Source organism: Squalius cephalus (assembly GCF_949319135.1).
Source record: "Squalius cephalus genome assembly, chromosome: 2".
Taxonomy (NCBI): domain Eukaryota; kingdom Metazoa; phylum Chordata; class Actinopteri; order Cypriniformes; family Leuciscidae; genus Squalius; species Squalius cephalus.
In genome coordinates, this window is record NC_137123.1 from 25,713,929 (window position 1) to 25,735,895 (window position 21,967).

Genomic DNA, 21,967 nt, shown 5'->3' on the forward strand with positions numbered 1-21,967 from the left:
TAAATGCCTCAGACTCAACAATGATAGATTTTGCATAGAAAAAGGTTTAATAAAATGTAGTGTGATAAACAGCAAAGCAAACATAGTAGAACATATCAAACACTATAAAAGTTTTTTCTTCTTTTCACGCCTTTCTGTCTTTTCTCTATCAGTTTTTCAGAGGGGATAGTCACGCCAGAGACTGAAACAGAGGGGGGAAAGTGAGTGTTAGCGATAAAGGCTTTGGTTTGTGTGGTTTCTGCATGTGTAAAAGGAAGAGAGAATGTGTGAGTAATACCTCTGTGTGTACTCTGGGTCAGTGTGCTCTTTCAGAACAATGTCTTTAATCTCATGAGGGGGATTCAGCCCATGCAGTGCTGCCCTCTCCCATCTCTGCAGTCGACTGATCCCTAACACACACACACACATACACATAGGGTCACACACACTTTATTTTACAGTACATGCATTTTCAATGTACTTACAGTCTATTTACCCAAGAAAGTACTAAGATGCCCCCCATAAGATGATGCATCAACCAATGTGTTATTAAAGGAAATAAATATAAACATTTTATATTTATATATATATATATATATATATATATATATATATATATATATATATATATATTTAAGTGTCATTAATGTAAAATACTAAATCAACTATTCTATTTAACATTTTATTTTGACAATTTAGTTTATAATTCAAATTATCGAATAACGGATGACAGACAAAGCAGAATCCCAGTAAAAGAGATTCATCTGAAAGGTAAAATTATCCAATGACTTATATACAGGCATATGAATATTTACATATTTAATTGCCCATATTTTAATTGAAGGTATGTCATAATAGAAACACTTGTGATATCAAATGGAATGATTTCACTCAATTAACCTATAGGTTTAAATGAAGGCGAAGATGTCTGAAATGTCAAATTCATGGAAATATTAAATGACCCCATTAATAACAATAATTATACCATGGTCTGGGTGAATACTCGATTCTGATTGGCTGCAGGGTGTCCATTAAAAAGTGATAATGTACACCTAGGAAAGGCGTCCCGTCAATTTGCCTGATGGATGACAGTTCTAAATGATTGCGCTGGCTCAAACTCACTGATCAACTGCTGCGGTCGGGTCGCTGTGGCCACGTTGCTTGGCAACGCCTGTATACGGGAGATATTAAATAGTGCGCTCGACCAGAGACAATTTGGCTCGACTTAATAAATAAAAACCCTCACGATTTTTACTCTAAAACACATTAAAGTATTATTAATTGATTAAATATTTCTTTCTTTCGTAAGTGACCATGGTATAAGCGGGATAATGCCCTTCGAGGTGTCCATTAACAGAAATTAATGGACTTCACGGAAGCAACCGTCCGACGCAAATTAATTTCTGTTAATGGACACCTCGTCGGGCATTATCCCTTACGTATAACATTTAAAAAATAATAACACTAGTAACAACAAGCCACTCTGGGCCTTCTGGGCCAATTCTAAGGGGTTCAAGGGTCTCATTTTATCTTTTTACTTTAAAATAAAATGACATATTTTACTCCACAAATCCAAAAACATTGATGTGTCCACAAATACACACACACAAATTTTTTATTCAACATAATATAATGTCATAAATCACTGTTTTCCAGAAACAAAAAAAATGTTTAATTAACCTCACTAAATCTCACAAATGTTTATATTAAGTGTATACTAGATTATATTAAAAATAGTATACCCATTTATCAAAAGAGCTGAGGTGAGATTTTGTGCCATCTATGGCCAGGAGAAAAAATTTAGGCAGGGGGTCAACTTGCCCTATAAGCAGTAGCGTTTGTTATGTTCACTTGAAACGGGCCCACAAAAGAAGTGGCCTCTGTCCGCTTGCACTCAAAAAAGAGCCCCATCCCAGCCATCACGGAAAGGAACGGGGGCAATAGGGCAAAAATCCTACCAAAATTAATAAAAATGCCCTCAAAATTGAAAATATATAGGTCAAAAATGTCCTTGCATGAGCTCTTAATATCTCGAATATCAGCACGATTGCAAATCTTGATTTCATACAAAGTTAATGTTAGGTGACTTTCATTTTAGTCTTAGACCATTGTCTGTCTTTAAACTATTTTGCCAACAAGAACAGTTCCAAACAAATCCACAGAGCCATTGCTTGTCTCCGAGCATCACAGTGATGTTTTCATTATGTTGAATTTCGTTACGCATTTTTAACAAATCGTTTGAATGATGGGGGGCCTCCAACTGTTTCTTTGAAACAGGCCTCCGAATTGCAAAGGCAATATTAATATAATAATATAATTAATATTAGGTTTAGGGGAATAGGTTCAGGACTGGTATTACTTAGTTTTATTTTTTTAAGTAAACACACTTTAAAATGTGAACAACAAGATACAGACAAAGCTTGCAACAAAAGAATTCAAGACCTTAAAGGAGAACTAAGTAAGTAATCGATTGTCGAGTTCACGCACATTGGTTTAGTACCTATGATCATGCGCGTGAACTCGACAATCGATTACTATGGACTTTGACCGAAAACAGGATGTAAATACAGGTATGAGCGCTGGCTGAATAAACATCATTTTTATTCATATCTTTCACATCTACTGCAGTCAGATTGACCAGTGTTCACTCTGAAGGAATCACTTACATGACCTGTGCACTTGTAATGACACATCAAGGATGTTAAGAGGCTAAAAGCAGGTTTAAAACTCGCCCCATTGAAGTCAACAGGGTGCAAATTTTAAAAAGAGGATAACACGGTGTAGGCAACACCGATTTTTGTCGTTGTTCTCTGTATTGACAGCACTCCAAATGTACAAAAAATGAGCTCAATGTTAAAATTGACCGGAGTTCTCCTTTAAAGTGATAAAGCCGACAGTTTTCAGGGTTCTATATACTGTGCTTTAGAAGCTACATGCAAAATACAGACATAAACAGCATACTAATGAAACTGGCACAAAGATATTGGTTAATTAAAATGATGATGTACCTGTGCATGGTCCGAAACTCCAGTCCAGATCAAACTTCTTCAGTTCTTGTAGATCTTTTTCTCTTTCACTCGGTTGTGGGGGCTCAGGCTCTGATCAGTAATAACATGTTATAAATGCTGTTAAGACTACTGGTGCATTTACAAGCCCCTTTAAATAATTTGCATAGTTTAGGAATACAATGACATTGCAGATCTCTGCTTTTATTTAAATATGCACATACACTCAGATGAACAAACTGTCCTCCTACCTGCTTTTGGCGGGGAAGGAGACTTGTTTCTCTTGCCCCCTCTCTTTGCCTTCTTTACAACCTTAAAGGTGTCGGTGATGAGGCCACGCTTAGGTGTCATATCTAAAATTAAAGATAGTTGGTAACATTTTACACAGTAAGGTGTCAAACGTGGAGAAACATTTGTTACAGTGTGTATTCATTTTTGTTAACGTTAGTTAATGAAAAAACAACTGTTGGTAACACTTTATTTGAAAGTGTTACAGGTGTTACACGTGTTTATTAGTAATAATTATAAATTACATGCAACTCATCCTAAACCAAACCCTAATCCTACCGTAACCCTATAGTGAGTACATGTAGTTACTTAATATTACTCAGTACTTAAATGTATAATTACACTGCAACAGTGACACATTAAAATAAAGTGTAACCCAACTTTTCATTTCACGTTCATGTTAGATCATCTTTGATTTAATAATGTAATGAAGTGTTTCCAACAGGAGGTGGTGAGTCAGTGATTCTTCATTTTTGGGAGCACATGCTTATTGAGAAAGATGATTGACATAATATTCAATTTATTTCAACCAGCTTATTCGATAAGTAGTCTATGTATTAAAGGCATAATGCTGTTTTGTGAACAACACTCGGGTTTTTTACATTAAAACAATAATCTTTGGTCAGATGCTCTAGTCTAGCCCATTCGACCAAGAAACCGACGTATGTATTATAACAAAGTATAAACAATATATTTTTGTGTAGCATTCCAATTTTCGATTTAAAATAAATTGCATTAAAGGCGATGTTCATTTATCGATCGATCGAACAACAATGCTTCCATCTCGAGTATAAAGCCTCTGCAAAAGTGCATGTGCATCCCCTTATATTTGAAATTTACGGCATACCTGAATGCTGCTAGAACGTTGTCAGATGATAAAATATTTGCGAATGTTGACAGCTTTCTCCGTCAAATCCTGGCTTTTAACTTTCGCTTTGTAGTTCGATCGTTTACAAAACAGACTGACATTTAATAGGAAGGGCGGGGCCACGCACAGAGCGTGATGGCGTCACGGTGACGAGCGCGTGGCTCTGCGCTCCGCACATCTACGCACACAGGACTCGAGTCGGCCTTGATCCTCTCGCCGAATAACAGTAATACTGATTCAAATATCTCACGTTTCATTTTCTGTGCAATAAAATTGTTTGAAATAAACTATTACTGCTTGAAATTTACTGTAAATGTAAAATAAGTCGTTCGTTACAAAACACTAGCCGCTATTGTATGGTCGAATATGGTTGCTTTGCTAGCTATATTTATTTGTTTATAGTTAGAAAACAATTTACAGTGTCTAATTACACTGCAAAATATTTAATTTCGCAAAGTTGTATTTTACAGCTCAAAGCTAACTGTTTACATCCAAATCAACCTGCAAGAAAAAGTTGTCATTTGGCAGCTTTTCTTCATTGCCGAATTCATAATGCCACAGGCAGTGAAAAACAAAGAAGCTATATGAATACGGTATGATGTGTGTATTTATGATTTTACCCCTGCTGTCGCAGCTTTTGAACGTCACAGGTCCACTCTGTCTAAGCTGGAGTGGCTGACATGAGTGACACTCTGGAATTCAATGAAATTTATCAGGAGGTCAAGGGCTCCTGGGTGAGTAGAGGCTCCAGCTGTTTGGTGTCTAATCTGAGATGTTATTCTAGAAAACTCTGAACAAAAGCGACTGACTTACCTCTGTCTGTAGAATGATGGCCGTCTGCGCTTCAGTAAGCAGACGGTGGTGTTTAAAAACAGTAAGACTGGGAAGGTGGACAGCATTGGGGTCTCCGAGCTCACTCAGGCCCAGTGGAGGAGAGTCTGTCTGGGTCACGGCATCAAACTGTGCACCACCACTGGTCACATCTACAAATATGATGGCTTCAAAGACACTGTGAGTCAGAGATACAAAATTCAATCAATCAAAATACCTCCCACCCTCCACCCTTTCATTCCACGCCTTACATTTTCATCCGTCTTTTTATGTACAGGACCTTGACAAGATCTCAGAGTACTTCAAAGCCAACTACAAAGTGGAGCTGATGGAGAAAGATATGTGTGTGAAGGGCTGGAATTGGGGCACTGCTAAATTTAATGGTCAGTGCACTCCCGATGCAACACTATTTCTGAGATATGTACAGTAGCATCTTGTATAGTGACCTTAATTCAACACTCTTAAAAATAAAGGTTCCAAATAGGGGATTTTGCAGCAATGCCTTTGAAAGAAAAAAAATGTTGGTTCCCAAAAGAACCTTTCAGTGAACAGTTCTTAAAAGAACCACGTTTTCTTAAAAAAAGTGTGAAAAACATTTTAATAATCTAAAGAACCTTTTGTGCAATGAAAAAGTTCCATGGATGTTAAATGTTCTTCATGGAACCACAGATGCCAATAAAGAACATTTATTTTGAAGAATGAAGTTTCTATGGTCTATAATAGAAAGATGGATTAGTAGTATATATCATATAGGCAGATATTTGGCATTGTTTAATCATCAGCTTCGGCCGATACGTTTTTCTTTATGACTAATTGCCGGAAGCAGGACGTTCCTAATTTTCTTTGTTTGTTTAACAGTTCTGTCTAATAGATTATTACAACTGTTAAACAAAGAAAGTAAATGGTACATAAAAAGTATTAAAGTGTTATTAATGTATTATTAGCGAAATACTATGATAAGCAAATACTATGATACTTTCTCATACACCAACTTTAAATCCTTGATTTCAAAATATGCTGTGCAATGTTCATTTAGCCGCTGTCATATTCACTGTGTACTTTGTCATTAGTGCTACCTGGTCTTTATTTGAGATGATTAATATGATTCCCAGTGCACACAGACAGTGCACTGTTGGTTACAGTGTTTACTTCCTTTTTATTTTATTTTTTTTACAATTTCTTTATTTTTACAGGTTATTATTTTTTCATGTTGATTAATTAATTTCCAAATGATTGTTTTTTTTTTTAGTAAATATTATTTAAAATAAATTAGGGCTGTCAAATGATTAATCGCGATTAATCGCATCCAAAATAAAAGTTTGTTTTTACATAATATATGTGTGTGTACGGATTATAATTATTTTCTATATATAAATACACACACATGCATATATATTTAAGAAAAATGTGTTATTTATATATATAATATAAATATATATACACAGTATATACATGCAAATATTTCTTAAATATATACATGCATGTGTGTGTATTTATATATAGAAAATAATTATACACCGTACACACACATATATTATGTAAAAACAAACTTTTATTTTGGATGCGATTAATCGCGATTAATCGTTTGACAGCCCTAAAATAAATATAAATCTCATTACAGCAGTTTTGTTACATGTGTTATTTGCAATCTTTAAATAAAATTCTGTGATATCATATATCCAAACAATCTATATCAGTAGTCTGCTATAAATAATGAAAAAGCTGTTAAAATCTTAACCAATTGCATGTTCCAGCATTGCATTTTTAATACACTCAGCTTGAAAATGTCTTTTTATTGCCATTTCAAGGTATTAAACTCTTTGCACCTCTGTGGCTTTTCAGGGCCGTTGCTTTCATTTGAGGTGAATGACAGTCCTGCATTTGAGATTCCACTCTCCAGTGTATCCCAGTGTGCAACGGGAAAGAATGAGGTCACGGTGGAGTTTCATCAGAATGATGACACAGAGGTATCCCTCATGGAGGTGCGATTCTACGTCCCCCCCAGCACAGGAGATGAGGGTTCAGACCCTGTGGAGGTAAGTGTGTGTGTGTGTGTGTGTGTGTGTGTGTGTGTGTGTGTGTGTGTGTGTGTCCACCCCTACCTAACACTGACCAGCAGATGGCGTAGTTTACCAAGCAACAATCATAACATGCCCCCTAAACAAAGGGTTTCAATCTTTTAGATGCCATGAGGGACCCCCAAATATGATCATCCTCATGCAAGGTACCACAATCCTTAAAGACAGCTATACATTTTTGTGTAGAAAACCCCAATTTATACTGTAAAAAATGAATACTATAAATATGTGTAAAATATTATTTGGAAAAAATGTAGTTTTCTTTTATGTTTAAAATGGTTTTAAAAAAAATCTACTCACTATAGTACTATTCAATTCAATTCACATTTATTTGTTTAGCGCTTTTCACAATGCATATCGTTTCAAAGCAGCTTTACAGAAAAATGCATGTTTGTACATTTCAGACATGACTGTGTCAAAGTAATGTCCATATGTCAAAACTATACAGTTCTAAGATAATATAAATCAACCAGTTAGCTAATATTATGTAATAATTTAGGCTGAAACAATGATCTCATTTAAGCAAATATTACAAGTTGTGATCATAATGATTACAAAATAGAGAAAATTCATACTATTGTTAGATTAATAATTATACTTTATAAATAATGTATTGTTAGATGTATTATTTATAATTTAGAATGTATTGATTTAAATATTTATTTGAATATTGAAAAATATTGATTTGTTTAATTTAATCTTTTTTTATTGTTATTATGCATTTATTTTTATATTTTTACATGGGTTTTTTGTCTCTCTTCATTCATTTGCGCCCCCCTGGGGTTCCCCAGATCCCAGTTTAAAAACCCCTACCCTAAAGTACAACATTTACATCCTTAAAGCCGACTTAAACTGAAATGCAAATTGAGGTCACAGCACGCTTCTCTGCTGTTTCAGGCATTTGCTCAGAACGTTCTGTCCAAAGCAGATGTCATCCAGGCCACAGGAGATGCTGTGTGTATCTTCAGAGAGTTGCAGTGCCTCACACCTAGGGGCAGGTACATACACCTACACGCCAAGAAATTTACCTCACAATTTTTCAGGTTTCCCTTTAAAAAAAAAAAAAAATGTGAAGTGGCAGAACATGATTTTATTTCTCTCTCTCTCTCTCTAGGTACGATATCCGTATTTATCCGACATTCCTCCATCTGCATGGTAAGACGTTTGACTACAAGATCCCGTACACCACAGTGCTCCGCCTTTTCCTGTTGCCTCATAAAGACCAGCGGCAGATGTTCTTTGTGGTAAGTGGGGCATCATAGTCTGTAAAACAGTCTCTGGTCCATCTTTAGGGCTAGTATTAGAGGGCTTTAATCTAGTTTTGCTGTGTGTCTGATTGTCTGATATAAGACATGCAATCTCCCTTCTCTTTCAGATCAGTCTGGACCCGCCCATTAAACAGGGTCAAACCCGCTACCATTTTCTCATTCTTCTGTTCTCCAAGGAAGAGGACATCAGCCTCACTCTCAACATGAACGAGTGAGTGAGAGCGAGAGAGACAGAGAATGAGTAAGACCGGTGAAGGATGTGATGGTTGTCAGAAATAAACTGTTTATATTTTCTGCCAAGACTAAAAGGAGGTACCAAAGAGAAATTAATTTTGTGTGCGCAGTTATGTTTAGCTATATTCTGTGAAGTGTTATGTCAACAAAAAAAAAACTCTTCCTGAGCAGCTGTTTCACTTCAACAAGGTCGATGACACTATTTAATTTAGCAGATGCTTTATCCTAGGCAAATTACAGTACACTTATCACAGGGACTTAAACCTTGGAGCAACATGGAGTTAAAGGAATTGTTCACTTGAACAACTGAATTGAATTCTGCTGTTATTTGCTGATTCATTCACTATGTGTTGCCATCCAGCAGTATTATTTCTCTCTCTTATGATGCGCAGGGAAGAGGTGGAGAGACGTTTCGAAGGGAAACTTAATAAAAACATGTCTGGCTCTCTCTATGAGATGGTAAGCAGAGTCATGAAGGCCCTGGTCAACAGGAAGATCACAGTGCCGGGAAATTTTCAAGGGTAAAACACATATACCATACATATAAATAATATACCAAAATTGACTACAGTAAATGACTGTAAAATAAAATTATATTATATTTATAACATTATTTTATAAATAAATGTATGAATTATCATAATTTACGTTGACAGTTTTATCTAACAAAACAATATATAGCTTCTTTTACACATTGTTAAAATTATATCTTTAAACTTTAAAGAGTATAGAAAATGCGTAAATATAATAAAATATACACTAAAGGCCCTTCCTTAATGCCTGAAACATTGCCATTGAACCAAATCTTTCTGATTTATTTCTTATTTTTAACAGTAATTTGTCAAAATACTGTAAAAACGGCAGTATTGTGAAATATTTTTTCTATTAAAAAATATCTGATTTCTATTTTAATATATTTGAATTTATTCCTGTGATGCAAAGCAGAATTTTTAGCAGCCATTACGCCAATGTTCAATGTCCCATGATCCTTCAGAAATCATTTTAACATGCTGATGAATAAAACGTTTTTTTTGTTTAACTATTTTAATAGAAATCTTTTGTAACATTATGAATGTCTTTACTGTCACTTTTGGTCAATTAAATGCATATTTGCTGCAAAAAAGAATGATTAAAAAAAAAATATATATATATATATATCTTACTGACCCCAAAGTTTTGAACATTACTGTATGTAGTTCAACATAATATCAATACAAATTTTGTCTCCCTCTCTTCTCTGTAGTCACTCAGGAGCTCAGTGTATAACATGTTCATATAAGGCCACTTCAGGGCTGTTGTATCCTTTGGAAAGAGGTTTTATCTATGTGCACAAGCCCCCGGTGCACCTGCGCTTTGAAGAGATCGCCTGCGTGAACTTCGCCCGTGGAACCACCACCACTCGCTCCTTCGATTTTGAGATTGAGACCAAGCAGGGCAATCAGTACACCTTCAGCAGCATCGAGAGGTACCCATAAGCCTAATGTTGTTCTTGTCCACTTGTCGGGAACATAGCTTTGTGGGAACTAGACCATACCAGTAATGAAAAGACCAGTGTCCAATATCCTCTTTAAGGCACTTCCTGCCATTATGTCCTTCAGCACTTAACCCCCATCTGCCATAGAAAGTCTATGCTGCCTCTTTGTGGTGATTCTTTCTGCTTTGTCTTATATTGGAGTAAAAGAGCCTCTCTCTTTTAGTGACCTGACCCCTTCTACATTAGATGTTAAGGGGAAAGAACAAAGCTACTTAAGTCACATTACAGTATTTTCAGTTGGGCTCATATTATGACTGAATCAATACACCAACACATCACATTAATGTGGCAGAAGCAACAGTAACTTGAAAACAGTTCATCCTCATGTCGTTCAAAACCTGTTTGACTTTCTGTTTTTGTCCACGCAATGAAAGTCCAAAACACTTTCAAATTTTCAAACGATCTTCTTCCATGTTCCACAGAAGAAAGTCATACAGGTTTGGACTGACATGAGAGTGAGTAAATGATGGCAGAAATGTCATTGTTTGAGTGAACTATCCCATTAACACATTCTTCAACCATTCTGGTACGTTCTTTTTGTAAAAACGATACACACAACAAACATACTGCGCCTCAAATCTAAAACACATCACATTGAGCTAAAATAGAAAAACATATCTCGCTAAACAAGCTTTCCCTATTTAACATACTAAAGATACTTTTTCAACTGACAAATACTGCACCAGCCCATTTACACCAATGACAATAACTAACTGTAACTATAAAGTTTTCATTTTCGCTCTAATTTTATATGAATAGGTAAGTCCACACCACGGCTACAATGATAATGACACAGAGGAATGATTATTTCCAGCTGATGAATGATAAAAACATCGACATCCAATCAGAATCCACCCAGCTTTAAAGAGCTTGAGCATTTAAAGGTGTAGTAAGCAATTTCTGAGAAACACTGTTGATATTTGAAATTGACACCCAAACAAACACACTCCTACCCTCATTTCTCCACCCCCAAAATAACAAACGCGCTGTGCAACACATGCAATGACTAGCAGCTGGCGCATCAGATTGTCACATTACTATAGCTAATATTACAAAAACAGCATATCTTGGAAAAATATCAAAACCAATGTTGCTCAAGTATCGAGCAGGAAAAATGCGACCTCTGTGTCTGTTTTCAGGCTCCCTAACGTAACTCCAGCGCTGGGAAGCTTTTCCAATATTAACTTGGGTGACTAATTGTAACCTTTCTTCAATTATATTCCTCTGCCTTTTTCCTCTTTGGTAATATATCAGCCTTCTCTTTCTCTACAGTCTTTCTACAAATGTCCCGCTTGCTCACTCTCTCTCCTCCCCCATCACGAGCGTATACACCCCCTACTGCTGATTGGCTACAAGAGTATTGTGGTGCTCAGTCTGATCGGTCCGATCCACTTCTTTCTCCTATTTACACAACCAGGACTATGTACAAACACAATTTTATGTTTCTCAGAAATTGCTTCACCTATAAAGCAGCAGACGACATAACAAAAGTGCTCTTAGGAAAAAAATCGTCCATTGTTGTGGACGCTAATACAGTTATTGTTGTAGTTATCGTTTTTGGTGTGAACAGACCTTAACTCACTAAAAGAGCCTTCATCCTCTCTTTGTTTTTATATGTTCAATCTATCTCTACCTTCTTCTTCAGGGAAGAATATGGGAAACTATTTGACTTCGTCAATGCTAAGAAGTTAAGCATCAAGAACAGAGGCTTTAAAGAGGTACACCTACAGTCCTTTTTCTGTCCTATCAAGCACCACATAATTTTTATCTGCATAGACATGTCCATATAGACCCCTCACACAGTGGACGGACACTTATTCTACTCTTTGTGTTTGTTGTATGTCTGTATTGTGTTCATGTAGAAAAAGGTTGGTATTGTCCTGCGGTTTGGTGTCGGTGCTCCAATAACTTGCTTGCATGGTGTTTGTTTGCGTGTCACAATCACAACCCGAGTGTCGAAAGCATTCTCTCTTATCTTAGAAGGCTTAAAGCAGATGTCTCATCCACCAAAAGGTGGCAAGGCTCACTGGTTTATGATTTGACCAGGTGAACGCTGTGTTAAGATCACTCAGACGTCATTATAAGACTGCAACAGTATTTCATCTGAAATCTGTATTTAATGTTGTGGTCGCTTTACAAAAAAAACATGTGTACTAAACAATTCTGTGTGCTATGAACACAGCGTTGCTCAAGGGCGTGCTTTTGAATGAGTTAACACTGATTGCTTATATGAAAGTTCTGTATGTGTGTGTGAGAGAGAGAGGCCGGTGAGGATGGGAACATGAATGGGTTTGAAATCTGTGCTTGGAGAGGGTTTCCTGTGTCCGCTTTGTTACAAATACTAACTTTGCAATGACATGATGTTGATATTGCATTGATATCATTTTGATTTGTATTCTATCAGGGTATGAAAGGTAATGACAACATGTACAGCGACTCGGACGACGACCAGCATGATGCGTACCTGGAGCGCATGAAAGAAGAGGGCAAGATCCGTGAGGAGGCCAATGACAGTGACGACTCAGAGGGCGAGAGTGGTGAGTGGCCACTCAATCATTCTTATTTTATTAATGACTGTTTACTTGTTTTCTATAAGCTTGATGACTTATGCTAGTTAGGCTAGAATTGTTTTTTGCTGTGACATCGAAATTGGTGTAGAAACTTGTGAAATGTCAGTAGTATCTAAAATGTTGGTATCAAAACAACCTTATTTCCATGAAAAATAACTATATTGCGATGTATATATTGTTCTCATGAAATAAAATTACTCACATTGAGATGAGAATTTGTTTATATTTATTAGCCACACCTAGTTGCAACTGTATTTGGGTGTCATAAATTACAGCTGGCTTGGCTGAACAGAATATGTGTTGTGTGAGATAAATTAACATTTGAATTGACTTTTTTTCTCCCCCCAGATGAATCTTTTAATCCTGGAGAAGAAGATGATGATATTGCAGAGGAGTAAGAGGCTTTGCGTTGATCTGTTTGTGACTGCTTCAATTAGTGGTGCTTGCTGAGGAAAACATCACTATTACTATTGCTCATACTTGAACAAACTCATAACTTTAAGTATTAACAAACAAATTAGTAAAAAGTACCTTAGTATCAATGACATTTGATGCTAAAAACCACACGTAACACCCTAGTGTTAAGGGGGCAAACACACTTTCTTCATAAAATGAAAAAATCTGATACCTAATAAAGTCATATTTGTGTGTGTGTCAGGTACGACAGTAAGGCCTCTGCCAGTGAAAGCAGCGCTGATGGCGGGGACAGTGATGAAGACCGAAAGAAGAAACCAGCCAAGAAAGCTAAATTTGTAAAAGAAAGAAAACCACGCAAGAAAGAGGTGAGAAAAGAGAGAAGAGTGAATGATAAAATTTGTTGGTGACCGTTAGGGTTTCTATAAACTCTTTACCTAGCATTTATTGTAAGTACAAGCATTACAAGTACTTACAAATTCAGTGCTACTTTGTGTGTTCTTGTGTGTAGAAAAAGGCAAAGGATGTTAACGCCCCCAAGAGGCCAATGAGTGCCTACATGCTCTGGTTGAACTCTAGCAGAGACCGCATTAAATCAGAGAACCCAGGCATCTCTGTCACAGAGATCTCGAAAAAAGCTGGGGAAATGTGGAAACAAATCAGCAAAGACAAGAAAGAGGTGACTCTCTACCACATTCACTTGGACCTTCCACAATGTTAAAAGGATAGTTCATCCAAAAATGAAAATTAGCCCATGATTTACTCGCCCTCAAGTCATCCTTGGTGTATATGACTTTCTTCTTTAAGACGAATACAATCAGAGTTATATTAAAAAATGGATAGTTAGATAGATGCACTTTTATGGACTTCAAAACAGAAACTGCCATTATAAAGCTTGGAAGAGCCAGATTTTTTGAAAATATAACTCTGATTGTATTCGTCTGAAAGAAGAATGTCACATACACTTAGGATGACTTGAGGGTGAGTAAATCATGAGCTAATTTTCATTTTTGGGTGAACTATCCCTTTAATGCCTCAGATTGTTTTCTCCGTCTAACTGTCTTGGTATACTTTAAACTTGAACTGATACCTGTGTCTTGTTCTTTCCACCAGGAGTGGGAAGGAAAAGCAGAGGAAGCAAAGAAAGACTATGAGCGAGCGATGAGAGAGTACAAGGAGAGTGGTGGAGGATCCTCAAGCACCTCAAAAAAGTACTCAAAATATTCAAATAGCCTAGTCCTGCGGCTTACTACTTCAGCCAAAAATGAACATTCTGTCATTTACTATCTCGCAATCACCATTGTTCCAAACTATCATGTCAGCATTAATAATTGGCTATGTCTCACTCTTTTCCCACATTTTATTCCTGAAGGGAGAGGAAAAAGAAAGGAGGGAAGAATGAAGAAAAGAAGAAAAAGAAATCAGGTGGTGGGAAGGAGAAAGAGAAGGAACGAGCAACAGGCAACGACAGCTTTAAGAGTCGAGAGTTCATATCCAGTGAAGAGAGCTCATCAGAGTCAGAAAGAGGGAAGGGACGGAAGCGCAAGGTAACACTAACACACACTTAACAAAACTGTCTATGCAATGGAAACAGTTTCACTCAACAACGTAGTTACAGCAACAGCGTAACATAGTACATAGTTTAGAAGGTGGGTAACTTTATAGTTCAGAAATGTACGTTTTTAAAACTATATCATATTATGTACATCACATCTTGAGAAGTAAGGTTGTCAAACAACATCAAAGTATTGCCCAAATGTCAGGATTATGTAATATATATATATAAATTTTTTTTTTTTTTCAACAGACCTCAAAAACTACAAACTAAAAAAAGTCCTACAAACAGCAAATAACAAAGTATCGAGCCATAAAAACAATTTCAGTCATGTTTCAAAGTTACTATGAGCTGTTGAATAAAAAATAAAGCAAAGCAAATTCTGTCCAATTTTTAGCAAGAAAACTAATGAATTATTTAGATTTACCTCAAGAAGAATAAAAAAAATAGAGCAGTATGACTTTTAATAGTAAAACTTTACAATGAGGTTCCATTAGTTAGCATTGGTTAATGTAGTAGCTAACATTAACTAACAATGAGCTATGGTATAGTATTTATTCATCTTTGTTAACTTTAGTTCATAAAAATGCAAATGTTATATACAATATTAGTTCATGTTAGCTCAGATACCTTAAATAATATAAACAGATAATACTTTTGACTTTAATAATGTATTAGTAAATGTTAAAATGAACAAACTTAAATTAATAAATGCTTTAGAAGTGTTCTTCATTACTTCATAACTAGTTAACTAATGGTAACAAATGGAACATTATTGTAAAGCGTTACCAATTTAATAAAAAAAAAATATATTTTTAAATTCTAAATTCATTCATTGTTAATTCTAAATTTAGCAAGCTATTAAAATAAAATGATTAATTTACATTTTGATTTAAACTTTTACATTGAAAATTTAGATTAATATTTAATCATTAAAATTAGTTTTAGTCTTAATATGAAACATATATGTGTCTCTCTGCGTCCAATTGTACAGTTTGTTTTGATTTATCTGTGACACTGATTTTTTGTTGTTGTCATTTGTTTTTGATGACTGCTTTGATGCTCTCTTCTCAATTCTAAATTTGGTCCCATCCATATTCTGATTTATGCTGTGCCTGGTTTATGCATCCACAATTCCTGACACTTTTCTGAATTTATAATTTTATAGATTTTTTTAGATTTGATCTTATACCAGTGGGTATTAGGGGGGAAGTGTATTCACTGTATTAATTGTCTCCCTGTCATTCTCTGTTCCTACTACTTTTTATACAGGGGTCTGATGATGAAGAGGAAGCGGTCAGCACACCGCCAAGCTCTGAGGAGTCTGGCTCAGACTGAAAGACACTAATGAAAGACATAAACAGGGGGAGTGGAAAAAAACCCTTTCTTATACTTTTCAGTGTACATGACCTGATGAAATCCTGATAGTACATGCATTCAAAAACACTTGTGTATTTAGGGGCCAAGCACTGAAAGTGCATCGGCACCTCTTGAAATCATTGGCGTTCTTCTTCTTCTTCTTCCGTATGGAAGTATATGGCAGGCTCAGCTCATAGAACCGCTTGCGGGAAAGTTATGAAATTTGGCACACTGATAGAGGACAGTCTGAACAGTCACCATAGTAAATTTGGAGTCTCTAACTCAATCCCTCTAGCGCCACCAACTGGCCAAAGTTTCACTCATGTTTATGCTAATAAGTTTTGAACCGTAAGGGCTAGTAGCAAAATATATTTATGCCGAAAACATAGATACCAATTTTGCCATAGTCAGCTAAACTTCCTGTCCGCCATTTTTATTTTATTTTAAAACCTAGTTTTTCTAACTTCTCCTAGACCGTTTGTCTGATTTTCACCAAAATCGAATCATATCATCTCCAGACCATGCCGACAAAATGTTAATTTTTCGGATTTCATGCCAATAGACGAAACCGTTTTTGTATACCGCAGCAGCAAAGTTAAGGGCATGATGCCAAAATGACTATTCAGGCTTTATCTCTGCATTGCCTTGACATATTGACACCAGACTTTGTATGTGTCATTGTCACCTCACTCTGACCACACCACATCAATTTCGGAATTTCGCGCCACCTATTGATCGAAAGTCATAAACTGCTAAATCGTATTATTAGTGACTGTATATATTCAGCTATTTGCCTAAAATCATCTTAAAATGTCTTTAATTGCTCCTTGCTGCTGTTTGTCTGACACTCCCAGCCATGTTGACATGTCTTTTCGTCTTCTTTGAGCTTGGCTCCGATAATTGCTGCTTGCAGCTATCTTTACCTTTGGTATTGTTGACTTCAGTGGAATAGCTCACCAAAAAATTAAAATGCTGTTATTTACTGACCCTTATGTCATTTTAAACCTGTATGACTTTTTCTTCCTGAATGAAGACTGGAGCTTTCAAAGATGCAAAGACGCCATAAAAGCATAATAAAAGTCGCCCATACAACCAGAACATTATATTCCAAGTCTTGCAGAGCTATACAATAGTTTTGTGTGAGGAACAGAGAAAATGTTCACTGAATTCACCCTAGCTTTGGCTCATTCAGGAGAGAAGAAATAATGTCTTATTTATGAACAAATCATTCTTTTGAGCTATTTTCAATAAATCGGTTGATCCAGTTCATAAATAGGTTTCCGTGAATCGGAATTGGCATTTCATACATGTTTGGAACAACACAAGGGTAAACTATTCCTTTAAATGAGAGTGTATTCATTTTATCTTGTCCTGTACTTGTTCTGATCACTATGTTTATCTGTTTGTACAGAGATATTTTACAGTGCTGCTTTCCAAACAGAATAGAAACTGCATCTTTGACACATCTATTGAGCTTGCTCTATATGTATTTGCATTCAATGACAGTTATGAAAGACAAAAAATACCTTAAATGTAAAATATTTTTTTTACATTTGTATTCACCTTGAAACATATTTGATTTTGATCCGAGCTCAACATTTATTTTATACAGTATTTTGAAATGTTGTTTAGCGCACACATTACTAATTGTGCACGTTTGTTGATGCATTAAATAATCTACATTTGAAAAATATTGAATTGTTAAGAAATTTTTCTAATAATTATCTAAGTAATCATATTCATTTATGACATATCATGAAAACAACAACCATTTTCTCATCCACGTGCTCATGCTCATCATCCTCTGAAATGTAAGCGGAAATATTGTGGTTTGTAAGATAATGTGTTTGTAGAGCCAGTAAGGATTTAATTTCATTCTGGGAAGTGTATTGTATGTTACTGAGTAAAAAGAAAACAACAAATTGATTAATGGTCAGACAGCCCATTAGGCGACTACCAAGGGCGGCACCTTTTTGTGGGAGCAAATTTCCAAACTAATTTCACTTGGGAATCATTAAATCAGTGCCTTTTTTCAACATTTACTCACAACGTTTCTATCATTATGACACGTATCGCATTTTATGTTGTTTAGAAAGGATTAGAAGTGATGTCTGAGGCCTATTGCATGCATAAATTGCTTAAACTATTAAATGTATATATTTTGTTATTATTATTAAGAATACACATAGTGCCTCACCTTTACCAATCCAGTTCTATGAATCAAATTCTTCCAGAATTCACACACAAACACATACACACACCCATTAATGTTTCCTTCCTGTCTGTCTCTCTCCTCCTCTCCTATATGAAACCGAAATCGGTCAGATCCACGAACCTGTGTCGTGGTGTAAGAAGGCCGAATCGCCGAGTTATCCAGAGTTATCTTTAAATTAATATTAGTATTATTTGAAGTTAACATTATAAAATACATAGACCTACACCACAAAACTAGTTGAGGATAAATTCTTTACAAATTCCAGCGTTATGGACGTTACGTCTGCAGTCAAAACTTGAAATATAATTATATTTATAAATATAAACTTGAATAATTCTCAGGAAATGCATTTAATACCAATATATTGAAACGTCTGTTTATATATCCATACTCCCTTAAAGGTGCTCTAAGTCATGTTGGGTGACGTCTTCTTGTTGACGTTCGAAGTATTGTCAAACAAAACGGAGGCTAGCTCGACCCTCCCTCCTCCTCATATCCTCCACAGAAGATAAAATATTCATTTTATTTTATTTTTTGTGTTCGCATTTATGAGGAAAAAACAATGTTACGTGACAGTTCTCCGTTACGGACATGACCGCTCTGAAAGCGGCACTAAAAGTCTGCGTTAAAACTTTCACAGAGACCTCAAACAGAAAGCACAAAGCCTTTCTTTAAAGGAACACTCCACCATTTTTTGAAATAGGGCTTATTCATCATCTTTCCTACATTTAGATAGGTGGGCAAACACATTTTTATCTCAGTGCATGCATTGTTTTAGTTTGGCAGCGCCGCCGATAGCTTAGCTTAGCATAATGAATGGAATCCTTTGTTGCCAGCTAGCATGTCATGAGTAAAAGTGATGAAAAAAAAAAAAACAAAAAAAAACAAATTACTTCTTGTGGCCTGCATATTCACAACGAGTACAAATAGCAATGCAGATTAAGACTAGGCGATTTCCTAGGCAGATATTGACTTGGGACTATATTGTCATACCCCCACCCACCGAAAACAAATGCAACAATTTTTATAGAATAAGGGGTATGGCAAAATGACATGATAATTTGATGGGTTTTCATAGACAAAGCCTTCTGTTACCAGGTAGAACCAAACTCTGTTTTTGGTTTCAAGTTTAGACACCTGTCTAGTTTCATTTCCCATATTTGTTATTTTTACACGCACAACCAAAGTCATGAGTTTTCGCCAAAAGGCACACATACATTCAGCCAAAGTACAGAACGTCTTAGTACATTGTTGTTTCTGCAAGAAAAACGAATGTTAGTTAGCCTATGATTAATTAAAAAATCCATCACACTTTTATTTAATCAGTTGCATAAAAACTTTGGATTGAGTTTGGTCTTTTTTGAGAACGAAAAGTAAGACTGAATATCTCTTTGCTATCTGCTGTTTGATCAGACTACTACAGTCTGTGTTTATATAACTGGACCCTAATTCTTGAATGAATCACCTGAGTCAGTTCTTTTCCATGAATTGGTCAAAAAGGATAGCAAAAAGGTCTTATTTACTCACAACGGTGAATCGTTTAGGGCGGTTTCTAACTCGTACAACAAAACAAAACAGAAAGAACGCTGAAATAAGCGAATATGAACATACAGCCAAATCAAACATGCGAAAATGCACTAGCACAAGCAACTTGTGAACGAGACTAGGCTACTGCAGGTAAAGATATTTTCTGAATCTGTGATAAAACATGAAAACACTAAAACTACCGAAGTAGGGGTGCGTCTCATCAGGGATTCTTAGATTTATTTATTTGGCAGACATGTTTAAATCCAAATAACTCCTCGGCGGGTCTCCCTTGGAGATTCTGCTGTCTCAGGCGGGAGGAGCTAATTTTCACCCCCGCCCGGAAATATGGAACCTGTGGATTTGACCTCTGAGGGGGCCCAACTCATAGATGCTGGTCTCTCAACCGAGGTTGAAAGGAAACTTTACGCCCCGAAGTGGAAAGTCTTCACTTCTTGGTGCAGTATGCGACAATAGGATCCAGTTACCTGCCCTGTTGGTTTCTACAAGATCGCTTTAAAGCAGGGCTATCCCCTTCCACTTTAAAGGTTTATTTGGCAGCCATAGCGGCTTACCTTGCCCCTGTGGATAAGGCATCTTAGGGGAGGAACCCTCTAATAACTTGTTTCCTTTGTGGTACTTTGAAGCTGAAGCCTGCAATTTGAACCAGGGTTCCTGCTTGGGACCTGGCTTTTGTTTTAGAAGGCTTATCTGTGGCTCCATTCGAGCCCCTTGATACGGTTTCAGAAGACGTTAAAAACAGTTTTCCTTCTAGCTATTTCTTCTCTTAAAAGAGTAGGAGATCTTCAGGCCTTATCCCCCACTTGCCTTGACTTCAGGATGGTCAAGGCATTTCTTTACCCAAAACTGGGCTATGCCCCTATGGTGCTGACCAATGTACCACGGCTTATGGTTTTGCAAGTCTTCTGCCGTCCTCCTTTCAGAGATCAGGACCAGTAAAAGCTGAACCTTCTCTGTCCAGTAAGAGCGCTGGATACAAAAATCCACAAAGCTGCCCCTGTGGCGGAATTCGGATCAACTGTTTGTCTGTTTTGGATCACCTAAGAAAGGTCTTCCTGCTTCCAAGCAGACAGTCAACAAGTGGATAGTCGAGGCTATCTCTCTTGCTTACAAGGTCTCTGGTCACCTTTGGCTGTCAGAGCTCATTCTACCAGGAGTAGGACGGGCTCCAAGGCCTTAATTTCGGGTGTATCCCTTCAAGAGGTTTGTGATGTGGCGGATTGGTTTTCCTCACTCACATTCGTGAGGTTTTATAGCCTGGACCTGGATGCTGCCCCAGGTTCTCAGGTGCTTATGTCTTAGTTGTGCCACAGTTTCACACAGACAGGCACTTGTAAGTACAGTGTTTGGGTATTATCGTTCCCAAAGCGTCATAGATGCAGCGCGAGTTCCCTCGAAAGGGAACGTTTCAGGTTACGACTATAACCCTAGTTCCCTGAGAAGGGAACGAGATCATGCGTCGCCCTGCCATACTTCCTTCATCCCTGTGATAGACAGATGCTGCGTTCCAGTCCTCTTTTAGACACGCACTTGCGAACTTCCCTAAGCACTTCCCCTCGGGGGAATCCCTGCCGCCATTTTGAAGTGCGTTCCACTTGTGAAGTGGACGAGGGAAGTTTATATGGACAGACCCTCGTTCCCTCGATTTTGACCGAGGGAGCGAGTCTACTTCAAAAGTACACTTCAGGCACCTATATGTCCCACAATGCATGATTGTGACGTCCCCACAGATCTCATCTAATCATCACCACAACAAACAACTCTATGATATATTAATTATATATTTTTTTAATTTAAAACAACCCAAACACACCTATAAACATTTGTATGCTGCATTACACAAATTCTTAAAGGAAAAAAAAATGCAAATAATAAATCAACTCCATAGCTGATTCCAAGTGATCAAGGGCTTAGGACGTTCCAGTTCAGCCCGCCGCAGTTTCCGCCAGTAGTGGGCACTCGTGCAACGTAAGCAATGACGTACATCCGAGTGAACGAGACGGAGGGAAGTTAGCGAGTGAAGGGCATGACAATTTTGGACTGGAACGCAGCCTTGCTTCGGCTAATGGAAACTAACGCCTGTCATCCCTGATGTGCTTTAATCCTTTTCTGGTCGTGACGTCACCCGCCCGTGACGTTCCCTCTCGCCATTGGATTAGTGGACATACGTACTTCAGTTGCAATCACGCGGAGGTTCCCTTATCAGGGAACTAGGGTTACAGTC

At 36.9% G+C, this 21,967-nt stretch overlaps 2 protein-coding genes across 2 annotated transcripts; one reads left to right on the plus strand and one right to left on the minus strand.

Moving 5' to 3' along the window:
* Positions 1–26: 26 nt before the first annotated feature.
* On the minus strand, positions 27–4,299 carry pold4 (DNA polymerase delta 4, accessory subunit). The gene is made up of 5 exons (XM_079847383.1): positions 4,120–4,299; positions 3,236–3,337; positions 2,988–3,077; positions 278–389; positions 27–181 (listed from the first exon to the last, which is right to left on the minus strand). The coding sequence occupies exons 2-5, from the start codon at positions 3,333–3,335 to the stop codon at positions 157–159; spliced, it is 327 nt and encodes a 108-aa protein (XP_079703509.1). The 5' UTR covers positions 3,336–3,337; positions 4,120–4,299; the 3' UTR covers positions 27–156.
* Positions 4,268–16,551, plus strand: ssrp1b (structure specific recognition protein 1b). The gene is made up of 18 exons (XM_079847371.1): positions 4,268–4,366; positions 4,775–4,874; positions 4,966–5,151; positions 5,249–5,354; positions 6,814–7,007; positions 7,947–8,047; positions 8,164–8,293; positions 8,425–8,528; positions 8,944–9,072; positions 9,795–10,016; positions 11,731–11,803; positions 12,490–12,622; positions 13,004–13,049; positions 13,314–13,437; positions 13,581–13,748; positions 14,183–14,280; positions 14,442–14,616; positions 15,897–16,551. Exons 2-18 carry the CDS (start codon positions 4,821–4,823, stop codon positions 15,960–15,962), a joined length of 2,109 nt encoding a protein of 702 aa, XP_079703497.1. The 5' UTR covers positions 4,268–4,366; positions 4,775–4,820; the 3' UTR covers positions 15,963–16,551.
* Positions 16,552–21,967: the final 5,416 nt, after the last annotated feature.

Excerpts from the sequence above, each read along its gene's own strand:
- pold4 (XM_079847383.1), bottom strand. The coding sequence starts at position 3,335 with ATGACACCTAAGCGTGGCCTCATCACCGACACCTTTAAGGTTGTAAAG. Across the intron at positions 3,078-3,235 it reads TCCTTCCCCGCCAAAAGCAG|AGCCTGAGCCCCCACAACCG; the intron begins GTAGGAGGACAG and ends ATTACTGATCAG. Across the intron at positions 182-277 it reads GACCCAGAGTACACACAGAG|TCTCTGGCGTGACTATCCCC; the intron begins GTATTACTCACA and ends CCTCTGTTTCAG.
- ssrp1b (XM_079847371.1), top strand. The coding sequence starts at position 4,821 with ATGAGTGACACTCTGGAATTCAATGAAATTTATCAGGAGGTCAAGGGC. Across the intron at positions 5,152-5,248 it reads ATGATGGCTTCAAAGACACT|GACCTTGACAAGATCTCAGA; the intron begins GTGAGTCAGAGA and ends TTTTATGTACAG. Across the intron at positions 8,294-8,424 it reads AGCGGCAGATGTTCTTTGTG|ATCAGTCTGGACCCGCCCAT; the intron begins GTAAGTGGGGCA and ends CTTCTCTTTCAG.